We start from the raw sequence: 20,199 nt of genomic DNA, 5'->3' as shown, positions 1-20,199 counted from the left end.
CTCGCTCTCTTTCCCCGGTCGGTGCGTCCGTCGGTCCGTGGCGCGTTGGCTCGTCTTTTCCCTCCATTAGTCGTCGGCGTGCGGGAGAAGCTCTAAAAGCTTGCTATTTTTGAGGAAGAACGCTTTCCCGAGCATTTAAGGGGAGGGGCGGGGGTGCGGGGGGACGCGTCGCTAAACATATCTCGCATGCACTCAGCGGGGTTTGAACCCAGTTCACTTTGAAAAAGACGCTTTTTTTTGGTATTGAGGTCTTTGGTTCGGACTTGATTCCAGACAGAGGCGGTGCTAATTCTTTTTGCCAATTATCCCCCCCACCTCAACCCGCACAAACTCCGCCCCCAATATAGAAACTAGAGATTACAGTTGTTAAAGTGGCGGCCCGGGGGCCAAATGTGGCCCGCCGCATCATCTTGTGCGGCCCAAGAAAGTCAATGATGAGTGTCGACTTTCTGCTTTGAGATCAAATTAAAATGATAGATATAGATGTATATTACATTTCCTGATTTTCCCCCTTTTAAAACAAATATTGTCATTTTTTAATCCATTTTTTCTGTTTTTAGTTCAAAAATCATTTTGTAAAATCTAAAAATAAATAACAAAAACGCTCAAATAGATTTTAGATCAATGAAAACGGAATATTCAGGGCTTATAATCCAGTTATTTTAATGCATTTATTAAAAATATATATATATCTAAATTGGAGGCCCGCATAAAATGGAGTTGACGTTAATGCGCCCCCGCGAACCAACCCGAGTCTGATACCCTTGACCAATGCAAAAAGGACAGAGAACTAGAGAACTGACCAATACGCAGCAAAAATGTACGGATACACAGGTTTTAAAGAGACAGACAATGGTTGATGACCCAATTACAAACAGCTGGGCAATGGGCACTCACAAATTCTTGCAAAAAAATAAGACTAGAAAAAGACAGGCATTGACAGAGCACTCCATTTAAAGTGGGAAAGATGGCAGAAAATGAACATTAGTGAAGTGTTTTGGTTTGAATATCAATGGCATGATCAAGCCACAATCACATTGCAATTATACGTCTTATCAATAATGCATCAATTGCATTATAAGAGCGGAGCAAGCCGCCACTTTTCCAATTTACAAGAGTGGGCCAATCAATAGTCATACTCAAGAGTCAAATTCCAAATGTTAATTACTAAACGCTAAAAACAATGCAACAATCGCCCACAAATGATTCTTTGCTCATTTCAAATTGTTTTCACTCTCTGACAAAAGTTTCAAATGTCTGCCACACAATGGAATACTCTTTAATTAATAAAAGATTTTAAAAATTTAAAAATTATATAGTATAATATTGGAGGAACGGTGGGTAAGTGGCTTGCACATTGGCCTAGCGGTTTTGAGTCGACGGTTCGATCCCAGGTGTGGGCCACGTGACGGACTACTCTTGCTAATCATTTTTTTTTAAACCCCCCGCAACTCTTGTGAGGATATGCAGGAGGAAAAATGAATGAACTCGCGTTCCAAAAAACATGCTAGCTAGGCTAGCTAGTTAAATACTCTAAATTGCCTACCTTAGGTATGATTGGTTGTCTGTCTGTATCGTGCCCTGTGATTGGCTGGCCATCGATTCAGGTACTTGTAGTCAGCTCCAGCACCCCCTGCGACCCTGGTGAGGATAAAAGCAGTTCAGAAAACGAATGAATATCGTAGAATAGCGATTTCCCGACTCACGCTAATTGCTGTCTCGCCAAAATCGCGATTTTAATCAATATTTTGTAAAGTTTTGTGAGGTCACCCAAATAGTGAAATACCCGCATTTTTTGACGATCATTTTGGGCGCCGTTGGCCGACGTCGACGCGGACACGGAGGCCCGGCCGGCAGAGTTTGCCGGCCGAGCGGGAGTCGTTATTCAAGGGCGCGCCAAACAACTCTGGAATTTTACCGCTGGCCGGCGTTTTACACCCGCGTGTAATTCGTCTCCGCGGCTTCACACTTCTTTGATGGGATTTTTAATTCCCGGCTGGTGGAATACTTTTAATGAAGTGAGCGTTTTCCCCCACAATTTATGTCCCGCCGCCGCGCTCCGCTAGCTCGCCCGCCTTATTACCGCCATCAAGGCTAGCGGATAGCGAGGCGGCGCGGGAATCCCGATGGGGGCCAAGCGGGGGTGAATGACGCCCCGACACATCGGGCGGCGTCGAACATTGGCGGCTATGGGCGCCCCGTAGCGAAAGCGAGGAGTCTTGACTTGCCGCTAATCCGCGCGGATTAGCGGTTGGTTAATCCCGGACCAAAGGTCGAGAGATCTCGGGGACGGTTTGTTTATACGGGGGATTGTAATATGATTTCTTTGCGGAAACAAAAGCGTCTTACAAAGGGTTTAGTAAGCAATCCCGTCGCCGTTGGACCAAAGCTTTGCCGTTAGCCTAGCCATTGGAGTGGGTGGTTGGGAAATGAAGCAAAACGCTCATCTTTAGCTTAGTTTAGTGCTAGCCTGAACAATCAAACAGCAAAAATACAACAGAAAGACTATGGCTAGTGTGCTAGCATGCCACGAAAACAGCAATACAACAGAAAGCCTATGGCTAACATGCTAGCATGCCGCAGAAACAGCAAGAATACAACAGAAAGCAAAGCCTGTGGCTAGCATGCTAGCATGCTAGTAGAACGCGAAAATCTGCAACTCATTCTGCGTACATCATTTTCTGTTTCGAGATTTTTTTGTGGGCGGGGCCTGAAATAAGTGTAATCAGGAAATCATTTTATAAAAATCTTCTGACACTTTTTTATTGTTTTATGTCACAAATAGTATGCTATTAAAGTCGGTTGGAACATTGGCTCCCTCTACAGGCTCAAACAAGAACACTAATTATGCATATTTATTTGTGATTAATTCAAGAATGATTTCCAACAATCTCTTGTACATACACCACTAATATTCAGATGACATATATACACATTTTTTCCATGAATAAATTGAAAAAAAAGATACATTTTTTATAGTGCGCAAATAACACAATTAGAATTTTCAATTTAGCCCGCACGTCTTTGAGCGTTCTCTCAGTTCTTGGAATAAATGAGCGAAAAGGTCATTAGCCGCCGCGGCGTGACGGAATCGCCAAAATCCAAATGGGGGGGCGGAGCCAGCCTTTTTTTGTTTTCTTTTTTTTTTTAGATAAAGAGGGTTTTGTGGTGGGCGCAAACAAGGCTCTTTACGGAAGGCAGCGGCGATGTGTACACGCGATGCAACGGGATGACAAACACAGTCGCCTGCCCGCAGGCAAGCAGGCATCTGCCAGGGCTCTTCATTAATTTATTATTTGCTGAAAACTTGTCATAGCACGTTTCGCCAGCTCCGTCCGGAAGGCGGACACACATTTTTTGCCGCGCTACGTCGGGGCCTGCCGGCTCCTTTTAGGGCATATTTGTACTGGAAAATCCCATAAAAAAACTACATTATTCAAATCATTACGATAGGTCTTTTGGTCACTAGCGTAGGGGGTCCATTAAAAAGTTAGCATTAGCTTAGCTCGCTGACGTTGCTGTAGTTTGTAAAAGGGAAATTCATTTTGAAAACCCTCTTCCAGTTGATTTTTTGGGGTCACTTCCTGTTGATTTTGGGTCATTATGAGGTCACTTCCTGTTGATTTTGGTGCATTTTCAGGCAATTTTCGAATATTTAGATTTCAGGTCATTTCTACATCACTTTCAGGTCACCGGTCACTACCTGGTGCTTTTGGGTCATTTTTTGGGTAACTTCCTGTTGCTTTTGGGTAATTGTGAGGTCACTTCCTGTTGGTTTCGGAGCACTTACGGGATAACCTTGGGCCGGCATAATATCTCCGCTTTCAGGTGGCAGCGTTTGTGACTCAGTCACTTCCTGTTGATTTTTGGTCTCTTTTGGGTCACTTCCTGATGATTTTTGGCCACTTTCGGGTCACTTCCTGTTCATTTTTGCCCACTTTTGGGACACTTGCTGATTTTGGTGCATTTTCAGGTCATTTTCTAATACTTATTTTGGATTTCTGCATCACTATCATATCACTAGTCGCTTTCTGTTGCTTTTGGGTCATTGTGAGGTCACTTCCTGTTCGTTTCGGGGCACTTGCGGGATATCTCGGCTTTCAGGCAGCGGCATTTCAACGTGTTTCCACTTTTTTCCAACATCTTCTGGCCACATTTTTATAGTCGCTCATTTTTAATCGGGCGCCTCGCCGTCCCTCCCCCCTCGCCACCATCCGTCACCCGGACGCCGTCCGCCGAGCTCCGTCACCGGGCGATGGCGGACTCCGGCTCGGGGTGCCGTGAGCGATGATGTGAGTTTTGCGAGATGGAGGAAAGCGACCGGCGCGTCTATCATCAATCTGGCGGCTCTCCGCCGCCCAAATGGACCGACGTCGTAGCTTTTTGCGAGAGGAGGCGTCGTCATTCACGGGCGGCTGACATAAAGGCCGTCGCGGGATCGGCGGCGGACGCTCCGGCGTTTACCGAAAATCGTTGAGCGCCGTTGACAACAATAAACGGCCCGTCTCGTATTGAAGGAGCCTGGCGTCCAATCCGTTTAGACTCGGGGGAGGGGGGGATTGGTCTTCAAAACTGACTGAATTACTATCACCGTATTTTCTCGCATATTATCCGCCTCCCCATATATAAGCCACACCCTAAAATGGCCTTAAAATGGTTGAATTTGACAATCTCTCCCGTATAAGCCGCCACCTTAAAACTGCCTTAAAATGGTTGAATTTGACAAACAACAATAAGTGTATGAACTAATTGATCCTAATAATGTGCTTTTGATGCATTCAGTATAATTTTCCCTCCAAAGTAACCCATTTCTACTCCCTATTATATTAAAAATGGCAAATGAATGACCCAAATGCTATTTTTTTTTTTGCTTCATCTCAGGTTATATATAAAAAATGTCAATGGGAAAATTAGCCCTTAAGATCTGGAAAAAAATCCTACTTAGGAAATGCAAAAATGCCCTCCAAAATAAAAGACGCCGGTTCCGTATTTAGCGGGAAATGCGGGATGTGAGAAACAGATGTTTGTGGCGTCAAGTGCATATGTAAATGGAGCTTGGCAAAAAGGCTGTGCACTTAATGCACTTAATTGCAAGATAAGCTGTCCTTTCATGATGACTATTAAAGGCTGACGACAGCTGGCTTAAATAACAACTTGATGGCTTTTAGAACAGCGGGTGCGCTCGCAAATACGTGTGTGTTTATGTGTGTTTATGCGCCTGTGTGTTAAGATGCAGATTTTCCACAGCAAAGAAAAACATGACATCCCCATGAAGCTCCGCCCCCTTTCTTAACACTTGCCACTTGATACCTATTCCAGTTTTTTTTTATCTATTTATTTATTTCAAATCAAAAACTACAAACTACAGGGAGATGGTGTATTATAACTTTATGTGGGATTTGACATCATGGTAGGTTATTGAATATAATGAATAATTCATGTTTTGTGGGAGTTTAATTTGTTTCAGGAAGGGGGAAAATACATATTAATGGATATATATATATATATAATGTCAGGAAAGTGTCAAGTCATGAATGGTTTAACGCTTGGCGGCGTGGCGGAGGATAAAAGCCAGGTGGCCCGCCGCAAACGTGACTGGGACACCCACTGTGCTAGCAAAAAGAAGCGTAGCGCTAGCGGGGCAAAGCGCAAATGGACATCTGCGCGCAAGCGGCGAGGAGAATTGCCGTAAAAAAAAACACTTGCGCCGTGTCATCGGCGATACGGAGCCCGACTTTCATGTCCTAAATGTTTCCCTTGGATATTCCGAGGGGGGAAACGGCGCCAGATGCTTTACGCAGAACGCTATCAGACTCGGCTTGCTTGCTTGGCGGGCCGCATTAACGTCAACTCCATTTTATGTGGGCCGGACCATTTTAGATAGAATATTTTTTTAAATAAATGGATTAGTAGACCTGGATTAAAAGCCTCGAATATTCAGTTTTCTATAGATCTAAAACAATGTTCATTTTAGCTTTTTTAAAATACATTTTTAGATTTTACAAAATGACTTAATACTGAAAAAATGGACTAAAAAACTACAATTATTGATTTAAAACGGGGTAAAATCAGGAAATTTAATTTACATCTATACTTTTCAATTTAATTTGATCCTAAAACAGAAAGTCATGATTGACTTTCCCGGGCCGCACAAAATGATGCGGCGGACCAGATTTGGCCCCCGGCCCGCCACTTTGACACCGAAAGATACGACACATTGTTATTGGCCAGATCGCAAAATTAGTTCCAACCGTCTCTGTAAACAACAACATTAGAACCAAAACGAGGCTTTTTTTTTTACATCAAATGGCTTTTTAGCAAATCGGATTTCCGTCGCACTGGAACGTCTCGAAAGCGTTTGGAGTCCATTTAAAAAAGCTCAAATGAAACGTTCAATGTTGGCCGCGCCTCCCGGTTGTTGCCACGCTTCTCTTTTATTTTTTTGTGGGCCACGGCACTTATTGATTGGCTGATTGATGCCGGTTCCTTCGGGGGGCCCACGAGAAAATACGTTCGCCTTCCTGGCCGGCGCGCTCATCAATCTGTTCGCCGTCTCGTGAATAGCACTTTCCCGCCGTCGCCTAGCTCGGGGGCTCAATTAGCGTCCCAAAGCGTTCGGGTGGGCAAACCGTCGGGGACGGATGTATAAAAAAAATGTTTGAGGGAAACGTCTTACCTTGGAAATTCGTGGCGTGCGTGGGGAAATCAAAATTGCGGCGGCGAGCCTTCATTTGCAATTTGATTTCCCTCAATGCTAAACGGAAAGTTTTCAAACGACTAAATTCGGCGTGTCGCATTGAAATGAGGGATTGCCAATAAAGCTTTTTTTTGTTACGCAAAGGGTTCTTGTAGAGATTTAAATGTCGATTTCATTCTTAAAAATAAGCTTTCGATGCATTTTTGCAACTTGTTTTAATCGTTTAATTGTCATTGTATTGCTTTGTTTTGAAGTGTTGCATTTATTTGTATTGATAGTTTTTGGAGCATATACTGCCTCCTGGTGGCAACCGTGAGAATGACAGAACTCTTGTCTACTATGACTACATTTTAAAACTTTTTTTTCTGTGAGCGTCATAAATTATCTAAGCGAACCTTAAGCATATAAAACAATGTTAATCGAATTGAAATCCATGTCTTACCGGTTTCTTCGTTGTTAGGACCAAGTCGTGTCTTTCTTTTTTGATGTGTCTTTCTTTTTGGACGTGAAGAGCTGCGGTCGCCATGTTGAGCTCTGGTAAGCAAAGTTATATATTTAGCCTTAAAGCATATATAAAACAAAAACACTAGTAATATAACTGAAATGGCTGTCCAAACAGCTTCTTACTTGTTAGGACCAAGACGGGTTCCGTATTTTTTTAGGTGAAGAGCTTTGGTCATCGTGCTGAACTCTTTATGCAAAGTCATGTACTTAGCCATCATGCTAAACCGTGTTCGAACACGTTATTTTGCTAAACTACGTCTTCTTCAAGTATTCACAAAAACTAACCAGACTTATAGACGCGTCGAATATCCGTGTCGGGGGTTAAACTATCGTTGTTGTGTAAATATCATGCTTAATGAGCGATTAGCATTAGGCTACCACTAGTCGCAGGTGCATAGTATGCTAGCGAGCGGTTAATTGCTACGCTATCAGATGCATTCTAAGTGCGTAGTATGCTATCTACTGTAGAGTTGAAAATGTGCGGCTAATTTCAATCACTTGCGTACTATTGTCACGCTACGTCATTCGTTTTAAAGTAACTATAATATGCTCTTAACATATAGAGTAGTATAGAGTAGTGTACAGAATGCAAAGGGGATTTTTTGATGAATCTGCTAGGTCAGTCTGCTATTCTACTATATAGATATCTATGTGTACTTGTGACGTTTATTTGTACGCGACATGATTTAAACGTCCTTTTCATTTAAAATGTGGAGACTGGATGTGAAAATAAATCTTTTAATGCCATTGACGGTGCAAGGTGTCCAATCTTTTTGATTGGGAGGGGCGAATGCTTTAGATAAGATGGATTGGACGTCTTGTGCCGTCGAAGGGAAGAAATTGGTTAAATAAATGGCTTATAAAAGGGTCACGCAAGTCGGTTGTGTCCTTGTTAGGATGAAATTTGAAGGTAGGTTGTCATAGCAATTTTTTGATTGACATCTAGGTGAACCAGTCAAAATTGAGCGGAGGAAACAATGTCAGATAACGTTAATACAGAGTGATTTGTTGTTTTTTTCCCAGTTTTTCTGGTCCTTAAGTCATATATTTTTGGTCAGTGAGTCTGTTTTAAATCTTGACCAGTTGCCTGGGATGGCTCCAGCACCCCCATGGACACCCGAGTGGTACACAAAAAGAATGATGTATTTTTCCCAAGATTAATTGGACGTTTATATCCGTCAATGGTGCTGATTTATTCCGATTGGCAAGAGATATTTTATTTTTTTTTATCAACGCCACCGCCATTTTCTCATTACGGCGGTCACATTTATTAGCCCGGGGGTGACGGATTTACTCAGGCGTAATCGCATCGCCTGGCGATAAACTTAATTAAAGGCAGCCGTCGCCGCTATAAAAACAGGAAGTTTCATTGTGACCGCTTTTTATTGGGATTATTGTTGTTATTATTAATAACAGTTCATAGCCACAGTCATCTGTTATTTTTTCCATCCCTATTGTACGTATATGTAAACGATATTTAAAAAAATAAATGATGTAAATAATTTTTTGGTGAGATATTTGGGAAAAATAAATTTGAGAAAATTAAGAGCTGAAATGTTGATTTACTGTACAATTGTTTCATTTAAACACATGAAAAAAATATTTTTTGAATGAAAAGTAGAAAAAATGAAGGTTTACCCGTCTTTTCCAGTCCAAACCGGTCGCGGCAAGCGAGGATTTTGTGGAAAGAAGTTTATTTATAAAATGTTTTCAGACGTTTGACCTCCTTCGATCATTCCGTCGTTAAATTATTGAAATATGTGTCATTGCAAATGGGTCGCGATTAATGAATAAGACATTAAAAGGGCTTTTGCTATTTCCGGAATGCCACAATATGATTTTCATTCTTTTTTTCCCCTTTGCTGTTGTCATTGAAACTCTTGCTGTTGCTTTTATTGCCACTAGATGGAGGTGTTTCTCTTCCATCAGGCAGACTGTTTTCCTCATTGGAAACATAACAAAAGTAAGTGCATTGGAATTGATTCATTGTGTCACAAATCCAATAATATGTCATTCAAAACCTTTTGTACTTCTAAATGAGTCACTTTAAGCTTTCATGGTTTTAAGAGTTTCTGTTTTTAATCGTCTTACTGATTTATTAGCATTTTAAAAATGTTTTTCACTTTGTATTGCTTTGTTTTTAAATGTGCTATTGGAAAAAAATATGATTTTTAATGACGTTTTGGTTTTAATTTAACTTTAAAAAAACACTTTTTGGCTGCCCAGATTAAAATTTGGTGACCGTTATGACCCCAAAAATGTGGAAAAATGTGCTTGACGTCCAATTTATTTTGACTTTCAAAAATATAGAACATTAATGATCTTATTATAACTCCAAAAGTAGCACGGATAGCGTAACATTAGTGACAAAACACGTGTTGCGGCTTTTTATGACACTTTTGATGACATTTTGCTTGTGTAATCATAAGTAAGCACGCCCTCCACTTAAGTACAGAACACAAATTATGCAAAATTCTATAGAAGTCAACTTAGAAAGTGACATTTTCCCATTTTGATCAGGCAATCATCTTTTTTTTGTTTTCATTCTAATTACTGTCAATCTTATTGCCGCATTTGAATAACTTGTCTTCAAAGCACTTAAATGATAATTATTTGGATGACATAACCATATATAATAAAATGAAAGGCCATCCAACACATTTTAATTAAAACGTCTTGATAAAGTTGAGTCTTTATGCAAATAAACTTGAGAGAAAAGTAATTTCATAACTTTCAGGCAAAGGAAGGGAATATTTATTATTACTTATGATTAAGCCAATATTTTAACTGTCAAAATAAACATTTTTTGAGGCATTTTTGACCTGAAAATAACTATTTTTTTAGCCACTTTATAACAACAGCCATACCTCTACTTACAAATGTCTCCATTTAGAAAATGTTCAACTTACAAAAAAAAAAAACAATTGCAAGTAGAGATAGGACTGAATTTTATTTTTATTTCCATTTTATTAGTAAAAGTTGGTAATAGATTTATTTTTCATTTAGCAGTTTATTTCTGTCATTTTTTTAGCTTTTTGTGTAAAAAGAAAAACTCTAAATGCAAATTTCATTCATTTTCTGAAGCGCTTATCCTCACAAGGGTCGCGGGTGGTGCTAGAGCCTATCCCTGCTTGTTGGGGGATATTTTTGGGAAGAAACTAGTCTACCCGGACAAAACCCACAAAAGGGTGGGGAGAACATAACAACACCAGATAAGGGGATTGAACCCACGGCCCCAGAATTGTGAGCCCGACACGCTAACCACTCAGATCGCCCATACCAGTATATTTCCCAAAAACAAAACAAAAGTGTTAGCATCTTCTGTTAGCATATACGCGGTTAGCAATATCAGTATCGGTGGCCAGCCAATCGCAGAAGAAGTCAACCTAAATGTTGTTTTATGTTATGATCTTGAATTGGCTGATTTATTGATGTTATTGTTAAAAATGTTAAATTCCTCAAGCCAATCAGAACCAAAAGTATTTTTCCATTTCTTGCAGTCAGTCACGCTCTATTTTTTTGTGGATGTTGCGGCAAACAAAGGCAAGTTGATAAAATTCCCGGGTTGTTCATTGACCGGCTCACGTTGCCGCGTTTACACGGATTTCAGCCGTCTGGAAGGCAAACGCTGAACTCAACGCGACCTCCCATGTTGACCACGGGTGACCACCAGTGACCCCATTAGCCATTAGCCATTAGCCAAAGCAACAACATGGAAGAAAAAATGCGAAATATGCTATCAACCTCGTCGACTTCATTTTGACATTTTAGCAAGCGGCATCCGACAAAACCCAGACATTAGCCAAGCAACATTAGCATGTCGGGTCTCACAGTTCTCCCACATGCTAGCATGCTAAGCTAATTGTACGCTAACTTGATCCTAGCTACGAGTCATTGATTGTTTTGTTTTTTCGAGCCCACCAATTGAAGATGGCCCTCCCCTGCCTGGTGCCTATAGCTGGCTGGGATCGGCTCCAGCACCCCCTGCGACCCTTGTGAGGATAAGCAATGCGGTAGATGCAACAGCTCTTTTAGCAAAATCAACAAAATGGAAAATAGGCTGTCAATTTATTTGCGTTCTGAATAAAAATGGCTCCACGAAACGTTTAAGCGTAGTATTTAGTACAGTAATACCTTGAGATACAAGCTTACAGCGTTCCGGGACCGAGCTCGTATGTCAAATTCAAATGAAGAGTATAGATGTATATTAAATTTCATGATTTTCCCCTTTTTAAATCAATAATTGTCATTTTAATCCATGTTTTTAGTTCAAAAATCATTTTGTAAAATCTAAAAATATATTAAAACAAACATTGTTTTAGATCTATAAAAAAATGAATATTAAGGGCTTTTAATCGAGTTTTTTTAATCCATTTATTACAAAAAAATTGAAATATTCTATTTAAAATGGTTTGACCCCCCTGTTCTATCCAGTTTGAAGTGTGTGGTCCATTTATCTATTTTTACTCGCCCGATGCTATCGCTACGTGATAATTTCCAAGAGATTTTGACCCGTGGTTGCCATGTCATATCTCCCATCTCCAGACGATGCTAAAGGTTCTCCTGACCATCCCATTTCAACAAATTGGACATCTATACTGGTCAATGGCAGCGAATGAGTCACGCGTTGACTTTGGAGCGACGTGGAAATCCAATAAGTTTTTTATTAGCATTTAGCCGCCGTCAAAACATGTTGCAAACGTGGACGCATTTTATTGTTTGACGATCCCGCGTGAACACGATAGCGTGGCGTTTATTTGATCGTCTTTTCAATTTACTCGCTTGTAAAACGCCAGGTTCGCTCAGTTCAACATGGCGGAAAGTCGTCGTGGCAACCGCCTTTCAAGCTAAATGGCTTACATTTTTAAAAAGGCTCCGATGAATAAATAAAAACGTATGATCTACTTACCCATTATTCTCTCTCGCAAGGGTGGGGCTTGAACCCACATTCTTAGGACTGCAGGGCAAACCACTTGTCCACCGTTCAGCCGAGTTGAGACATGTATTTGTTTTAAAAATGAAATTAAAAGTGCACTACAAATACCATTTTTTCCCTCACTTTTTACAGCGGTGCCTAGATACAAGAGCATCTGTTAAGCAGAGGCACCGCTGTAAAAAGTGAAATAAAAACTGAAAATGCTATTTGTAGTGCACTTTTAATTTCATTGTTCAGGTTATGAAACCCATTTAAGATGAAAATGAAGGAATTAAAATAATAAATAATAGAACATGGAAAATATTTGCTACTAAGACGTTCAAAATACAGTTACAAATGCTCCTAAATACCAAATATTCACAATACAAAACCCAATCCCCCTTAAACGTTAATACATTTCCTGTATCCGTTCTTTTATTTTGAAATTCTCCCACTACTCTTTGTTTTCCAATGAGTGCAATTGATAAATATCCCCCAAATCTCTTCTCAGACTAAAAAGAAAAATGTAAGAGGACCAAATGATGATCTGAAGATGCGCGGAGGGTGCTAGAGGACACTCGTAAACTTTGCGTTCAAAGGCACATCAGATATGAAAAGCTATAAATGTGTTATCAATCCCACCTGTGCATGTTGGCAACCGCTTATCAAAATAGAGCGCGACCATCTGCACTCATAAATTCTAAAAAAAAAAAAAAAAAATTGTTTTCCCCCTCCAAAATAAGACATTTTTGTAGCTTTCCCTCCCCAAAAATGTCTTCAAAATATCTAACTTTCATATTGGCACTTAAGCACTTTCAGACTAAAAATAACCATGAAAATAGAAACCTGTATTAGTTCATTTTCTGAACTGCTTATCCGCACAAGGCTCATCGGGGGTGCTGGAGCCTATCCCAGCTCACTAGTACTAGGCAGGGGGCACCCCAAATCAAAGGATACAAAGAACCAATCACTTGTCGCTAGGAACGAGCATTAGCATACAATTAGCCTAGCTTGCATTTTTTTTTCAGATGTGGGAGGAAATTGGAGTACCGGGAAAAAACCCACACAGGCAAGCCGGGGGAGAACGTGCCAACTCCACACATTGAGAACCCACCTGGAATTGAACCCACGACTCCAGAACGGTAAGCCCAACATGCTAACCACTTCTCCAATGCGCTAACCACCCCCCCCCCCCCCTCTGAGTCGCCCTTTTGAGTATTTACCCTCAAAATAACCAACTTAGTTTTTCTCTACCATTAGCATCGTCTGTTAGCACATTAGCGGTTAGCAAATAAGTATCGGGAACCCAAAAATAGCTACCGATGCTAAGCTAACAAATATCCCATCATACAATGTGGACACCCACATGTGACTTATATATTAAGAAACAGTTTTTTTAAAGCTTTTCAGATATCGCCAAACCTTTTTTTAACCGTATATTTAAATGCACCTTATTGGCTAAAAAAGACAGTATTCACATCCAATTAGGATTGAGAAAAACAACATAAAAGAAGATAGCAACAGTCAAAGTTTAATAAAAAAAAGTTAATTTTTTTATTCACAAATATCATATCTTAAATATTCAAGGATATCAAATCATTTCTCATACACAAATAAATCCATACCTGGAAATATAACATTTTTTTCATAAACAAATCCAGTGTTAGTTTAGAGCCCTCTATAGTTCAATCATACTAAACATACATAATTCAATAAAAAAAAATGACAAACACGTCGCAGAACCAGCAGTTTTTCAGTTTTGCGATGGAGTGCATTTTGCTCCATTTCCATTGGTTGGAAACGGTGCTTTCAATGGCAGCCAATCAGCTCGTAGGAACCTTTAAATCCAGCAAAAGCAACAAAAAAACATCCCAGAAAGTTCCTCAAAATCAACAGTAAATGCCGGAAGTACCATAATAAAATGACCATGAATATGGAAGTGAAAATGGTCAATCAGGGGGCGGCTTATACGCGAGAAATTGTATAATTCAACCATTTTAGGGGTGTGGCTTATGTGCGGAGGCAGCTAATCTGTGAGAAAAACGTACCCAAAACCAGGAATAAAATGGTCCCGCCCACATGAGATTGTGGCTTGAAGGTGGCCCGCTGACCATGCTCCGGCACCCCTGGTCTAAACTGCGCCAGTGCAGGACAACCCCCAGGTTTCATAAGGCGAGGTTCTTAAAGTTGAGTCCCTTGGATGACCTCGGCGTCCGAGACCGGTTCGTGACGGAGCTCCAGGCTCTTGCGGCCTCGCCCCTGGCTTTCCGATTGGTCCTTCTGGCAGCAGTCGCAGCAGTTGCAGCACTTGCACATGCAGCAGCAGTAGTTGTTACAGCACCCCAGGAAGGACGTCACCACCCGGTCCCAGGGTTCCAGGGAGCGCAAGGCCTCGGGCAGGAAGTTCCAGGTACGCAGGATCCCCGGCAGGAAGCGGGGACAACGCGACTGCAGGATGTTGACCACCACCACGAAGACCACCAGGACCAGGACCGGCACCCCGATGCCCACCAGGACTTGCCAGCCGGCCATGGACAGGCCGAAGATGGCCAGGGGCAAGAGGAGGAAGCAGACCACCAGGTAGACGGCGGCGAACCAGCGGTACTGCGCCGTGCGGTTGCCCAACCCTCGGGCCAGACGGATGGGTAAGCGGGTGAAGGGGATGGGGTACCACAAGAGGATGCCCATGATGTTGAAGAAGAAGTGGCAGAGTGCGATCTAACGGGTGGAAATGGAGTCGGAAGAGTCAAACACAAAGGAGTCGGTCAAAAGAGCCAAAACATAAAAGAGCCGCTCATCAGTCAGATGAGCAAAAACACTAAGGAGCCAGAATTCGGCTCTTCTCTTGTACCTGTAGGGAGTTGGCTAGCGTTCCTCCCGGGCTAGCCATAGCCGCTAAAATGGCCGTGGTGGTTGTGCCGATGTTGGAGCCCAGAGTTAGCGGATAGGCGCGCTCCAGACTGATGACGCCGATACCTGGCGGGAAACGGGGATTTCGGGTTAGAGACGGGGGCGGGGTCTCAAACTTTGGTCCTCAATGGCCAATGGGGGACCTAAGTGGAATCCGTCAAAAGCCGCTGCTATATTTTTCAAGACATCTCACTGGTTAATCCAAATCTAACAAAAGGACAACCCGGCGGGTGAGCCACGCCCACTGCCCATAGTTAGCTTGGATAGACTCCAGCACCCCCGGGGAGGAAAACCATAAGGTAGTAAGACTGAATGTAGTTTTGCCAACTTCTCGAGGCCCAATTAGACGAGCTAACGGCTAAACTCACCGACCAGTGGCGTGATGGCGGATGTGAAGACGGAGCTGCTCTGGACGATGAAGGTCATGCCGGCTCCCACGGCGATGGCGATGTAGCCCGTCACCCAGCCGAAGGGGAAGGGGAAATCTGGAAACCCAAATAAAAGCCGGCGGGCTGAGCTGAAAACGCCATTTTATGCCATGGCAGCAATCCAACTAAAAAACAATGATGACAATGTTGTTTTTGCTCTGGTAAAAAATAAACTAGTAAATATACGGCCATCTTGTGTCTTGCCATGCCAATGTCTTGTGGCGGGCGGCCATTTTGGGTCTGACCACCAGTGGTTAGAAACTGCCACGGCATCGGCATTTAGTAATAGCCAAAATGTCATTTTCAAGTGTCGATGTCGATACACTCCTTTATCTGAACGGCTAGCGCCATCTTTTTGTCCCCGAACATTCCCGTCGCAAATCGGTCCAATCCCGAAATACGACACGATTAGAACGTCAGGAATTTCTTTGCCTGCTTTGCTCATCAAGCAACACCACCAAAAGTAGATGTGCCGACTATCAAACAGGCCCAAAACAAGGACAAACGTGGACAAACGTGAACAAACGTGGACAAACTCGAACCTGTGTTGAGGACCTTCTTGATGACTAGCGCCACCTGGCCTTTCAGCATGGAATTGAGCAGCTTGACGATGAGGATGAGGCAGGAACACAGGATGAAGAGCGACATCCCCAATAGAATCAGACCCACCGCCAAGTCGGGAAGGTTAGCGTCCACAAAGATGTGCTCGCCTGTCAGCCAAAAAGAAAACGTTTTCATAAGGTTCGCGGGAGTGCCGGAGCCTATCCCAACAATCTGCACCCTGAGTCATTGGCCAGCCAATCGCAGGGGACATTAAGAAAAACGTCCATTTGCTCATAATGGGTCAATTTAGAGAGCTAAATTAGCTTAGCATGCATGTTTTGGGGTATCCGGAAGGAAACCGGACTACCTGGAGAAAACCCACGCAAGCCAGGGGTAAAAATGCAAACTCCCATTAGTCAAAACCCAGCTGGGATCGAACCCTCGAGCCCGAAATGGCCTCCCCTAGCTTGCGACTTAAGTTCCATCGTTTTTAGCCGGACTGGGATAAAGCGCTATTGTACGTTAGCGCTGGTTAGCGTTGGTTAGCTTCTTGGATGTCCATGAATGGCCTCATTGAGCAAGTATTTGCAATCAGGATCCAGTAGAAAGGTGGGCATTGTCCAAAAGTGGAGGGGGAGGGGCCCCGTGAGCTCCTGTTTCTTTATCACTTCTTGACTTACATTTCTCAATGTTTTCCGTCCAGGTCTTGTTTAACATGGCCACGGTTTGATTCCCCTCCTCCCAGCAAACAACGCCAGCTGGGCACCAATCCACCGTTTCATTCCAGAAGGTCTTTCGGGAAAGGAAAAAAAAAGATATATTTTTTATCAGTGTTTACCTAATATATGGAAGTTCCTCTATCTACAAATGCTCCTACATGTAAAATATTCAGGTTAAAAACCCTCTGAGATAGTACACAAAAAATGAAAAAAAAAAGGTGGTTAGCGTGTTGGCCTAGCGCTGGTGGACCTGGGTTCAAATCCAGGTTGGTCCATTTGTTTGGGGAATGGTGATAGAAACTTACGATGTTAGTCTCCGTCTTGCACCAGATTTTGATGAGACTCCTGTTCCTGGCGGACGGGTCTCCGGTGGCGATGGCCGTGATGACCGATTTGTCCAGCTGAGAAGAAGAAACTAACTATAAACTATAAACTCTCAAAAAAATCTCCACACAAACAACATTCTTCTTTAACTCTCCTTTAACTATTTCGGAGCCATTTTGGAGCCACTTTGAAGCCACTTTGGAACCACTTTGGAACCACTTTGGATCCACTTTGGAACCACATTGGAGCCCTTTTGTATCCACTTAGATGCCACTTTGTAGCCACTTTGGAACCACTTTGGAACCACATTGGATCCACTTTGGATCCACTTTGGGACCACTTTGGAACCACTTTGGAACCACTTTGGAACCACTTTGGATCCACTTTGTAGCCATTTTGGATCCATTTTGGGAGTCAAGTGGCTTTTCAAACATTTTGATGATGAAATCTTCAAGCGGCCGCTAACGCTAACACTAATTGACGCTCCCTACCTCGATAATGGAGTCGGTGAGCGGGGTGGTGATGATCTTCAGGAGGTCCGGCGCGTCCTCGCCCGACTCGATGTTGAAGGAGCCAATGATGAGGTGGGTGAGGCGCTCCAGCACCCTGGTGGCCACCTCCAGGGGCAGCAGGACCAGCACGGAGAGCCAGTTGAAAAAGTCGTGCACGGTGGCGCCGGCGAAAGCCCTGGGAAGGACGCCCGTCGTCTTTGAGAAGCTCCGCGGGGCGGCCATTTTGGGGCAGGCTTCAAGGAGGGTTACTACCTGCGAAACTCGTTGCGGTTGCCCGCCTGCATCATGGCCACGATGGTGTTGGTCACCGAAGTTCCGATGTTGGCGCCCATGATGATGGGGACGGCCGACCGCACTTCCAAAACTGTCCAAAAAAATGGGGAAAAAAACCCTCATATTTCAGTGAAAATTCACATTTTGGGGGCGGCTTATATGCGAGTAAAAAACTATATCGTCCCACAAATGTCCAATTTCTCCCAAACGATGAGCTAATTTGTCGTAAACGGTACGCTAAGACCTCCCCCAAAAATCTTCTACTCACGTCCAGAAGACACCATGCTGACCACGATGGAGGAGGAGGTGCTGGAGCTCTGCACCAAAACCGTCACCAGCACGCCGATGACCAATCCGGCCACCGGGTTGGACAGGATGGCGTTCTCCTTGAAGATGTCCCCCGCGGCTTTGCCTTCAAGCGCAAACAACCGCTGTAGTCGGGGACACGAAAAGGGGGAGGAGCTTCCCGATTTCTTACCTCCCACCAGCTGAAAGGCGGAGCTTAGGACATCCAACGAACAGATGAACAAGTAGAGAAGAGCCAGTAGCAAGGCCAGCTTGACCACGCCCGTCACCACACGCAAGATCTTCCCTTTGGTGTCCAAGTCTGGAAGAAAATCAGGTAGAAAAAATGGTAAGAATGTGTCATTGTTTAGTTTTTATTTGTTTTTTTTTTGGTGCTAAGGTTGCATGTTGCTTATTTCCCATCTGGTAGTGAGCTGGGATGGGCTCCGGCACCCCCGTGAACCTCGACGAGGATAATCAAGATGAGTGAGGGGTGAGTGATAATATTTATTTTGTTTTTGTCCAAAAGTCAAGGCTAGAATAAGACCAGAATCCATGTTTTATAAAAAAAAAAAACACTATAACCGACTAAAACACTTGAAAAAAATCTCACCAAAAGTACTCACATTTGAACAAAACACCAAAAATACTATAATTCAAACATAAATTTGGTAAAAAAAAAATCTCACCAAAACCACCCATCTCAACAAAACACCAAAATTCACCAAAAATACTCACATTTGAACAGAATACTTAAAAAATCTCCCAAAGAATCTCCCAAAAAACCTCCCTGAACAAAACCCTTGAAAAAAAAGACCCCCACCTGAAGCTAAAATCTCACCTGACCACTTGACCCCCACGTCTTTGAGCTCGGGCAGGTCCCAGGGATCGTCCTCACCGGGCTCCTCCTTCACCAAGTCCACGGTGGAGTAGGACGCTAACATGCCTTCCTCCGTCTTACCATTGTTGTCTTCTGCCCTCAAAATAAGAAGCCACATCAGCAAATTACATTTCCACGGATCCCTTTACATTTTGGGGGTGACGTACCAAAAACCGATGAGGATTGCGTCCCCACTTGCGGTCTGGGACCCATCGTCGGATCTACAAAAAAAACCATAACATAAACACATTGAAATGAACTCAGATTAGGATGCAAACACACTCAAAAATACATTTCATCTAACCTTAGCTATTAGCGAAAAAGCATTTGCACTGACTAACGCACTGGTGTCAAAGTGGCGGCCAGGGGGCCAAATGTGGCCCGCCGCATTATTTTGTGCGGCCCGATAATGTAAAAAAGGAGTGCCCACTTTCTGTTTTAGGATCAAATTAAGAATTGGTGTATATTCAATTTCCTGATTTTTCCCCTTTTAAATCAATCATTGTCATCTTTTAATATTTTTTTTCTGTGTTCTTAGTTCAAAAATCATTTTTTAAAATCTAAAAATATATAAAAAGGCCCAAATATATATATATATTTTTAGATCTATAAAAAACAGAATATTCAGGGCTTTTAATCCACTTTTTTGTTCAAAAATCATTTTGTAAAATCTAAAAAAATGCTCAAATAAACATTGTTTTAGATCTATAAAAAACGGAATATTCCGGCCTTTTAATCCACTTTTTTAAATCCATTTATTTAAAAAAAACTAAATATTCTAAAATGGTCCAACGTGAAATCAAGTTAACGTTAAAGCGGCCAACCAAGCAACCAACACACACCCTGACCTAAATTTAACTCAAATGACTCTACGTATGTGAAGGTATGGGTGTACTACTCACCTGGATGATGTTGTTATCCTTCTAAGTGAATGATTCCCGCCCGCGTCTGCCGTGTCTTCTTATCAGCCCGGCCGGCCGTGTTGTCCAAAGCGCACCTGGAGCACCTGCTACTGCGAGCAGGGGGCGGATCGGGGGCCTCCTCTTATAGCCCCGCCGCGCACGCATCGCGCACGTAGGGCGAAGGTTAGCGCACTCACACGCACGGCGCCACACGGCGCCACACGGTGGCACGTGATGGCCTCAAGGGAGCAAGCTTGGAATCCTTCCTTGTCATTTTAGATGATCAAAGTTTTGGCGGGTGTGCACT

At 42.8% G+C, this 20,199-nt stretch overlaps 2 protein-coding genes and 1 long non-coding RNA gene across 4 annotated transcripts in view; 1 reads left to right on the top strand and 2 right to left on the bottom strand.

The window, feature by feature from the left end:
- LOC144196459 (cadherin-24-like) overlaps positions 1–8,931 on the bottom strand; it is a 24,018-nt gene extending 15,087 nt beyond the window's left edge. Inside the window, exons 1-3 of one of the 2 annotated variants that reach the window (XM_077716651.1) lie at positions 8,840–8,931; positions 7,140–7,231; positions 1,547–1,641 (exon numbers count right to left, since the gene is read on the bottom strand). The gene's annotated coding sequence lies outside the window, so the exon portion shown is untranslated. Of the gene's footprint in view, positions 1–1,546; positions 1,642–7,139; positions 7,232–7,324; positions 7,696–8,839 lie in introns of those variants that run through there. The other variant, XM_077716650.1, reaches the window with a different exon arrangement.
- On the top strand, positions 7,092–18,682 carry LOC144196463 (uncharacterized). The gene is made up of 4 exons (XR_013326330.1): positions 7,092–7,234; positions 9,107–9,164; positions 18,100–18,459; positions 18,541–18,682. It is a non-coding gene; the product is annotated as an uncharacterized LOC144196463 (long non-coding RNA).
- Positions 13,726–20,199, bottom strand: LOC144196460 (sodium-dependent phosphate transport protein 2B-like). The gene is made up of 13 exons (XM_077716653.1): positions 19,893–20,199; positions 19,158–19,211; positions 18,952–19,083; positions 18,304–18,432; positions 18,094–18,237; positions 17,805–17,916; positions 17,532–17,727; positions 17,022–17,117; positions 16,678–16,789; positions 15,997–16,164; positions 15,395–15,511; positions 14,968–15,092; positions 13,726–14,834 (listed from the first exon to the last, which is right to left on the bottom strand). The coding sequence occupies exons 2-13, from the start codon at positions 19,201–19,203 to the stop codon at positions 14,298–14,300; spliced, it is 1,914 nt and encodes a 637-aa protein (XP_077572779.1). The 5' UTR covers positions 19,204–19,211; positions 19,893–20,199; the 3' UTR covers positions 13,726–14,297.

The sequence above is a fragment of the Stigmatopora nigra genome, chromosome 5 (genome assembly GCF_051989575.1).
Source record: "Stigmatopora nigra isolate UIUO_SnigA chromosome 5, RoL_Snig_1.1, whole genome shotgun sequence".
Lineage (NCBI taxonomy): Eukaryota > Metazoa > Chordata > Actinopteri > Syngnathiformes > Syngnathidae > Stigmatopora > Stigmatopora nigra.
This window is presented reverse-complemented; position numbering and strand designations above follow the sequence as displayed.

Coding starts and splice junctions, on each gene's coding strand:
- LOC144196460 (XM_077716653.1), bottom strand. CDS start 19,203: ATGGGTCCCAGACCGCAAGTGGGGACGCAATCCTCATCGGTTTTTG. Junction 16,165..16,677: donor GACGGAAAACATTGAGAAAT/GTAAGTCAAGAA, acceptor TTTGGCTGACAG/GCGAGCACATCTTTGTGGAC. Junction 15,093..15,394: donor CGCCATCACGCCACTGGTCG/GTGAGTTTAGCC, acceptor GTTTCCCGCCAG/GTATCGGCGTCATCAGTCTG.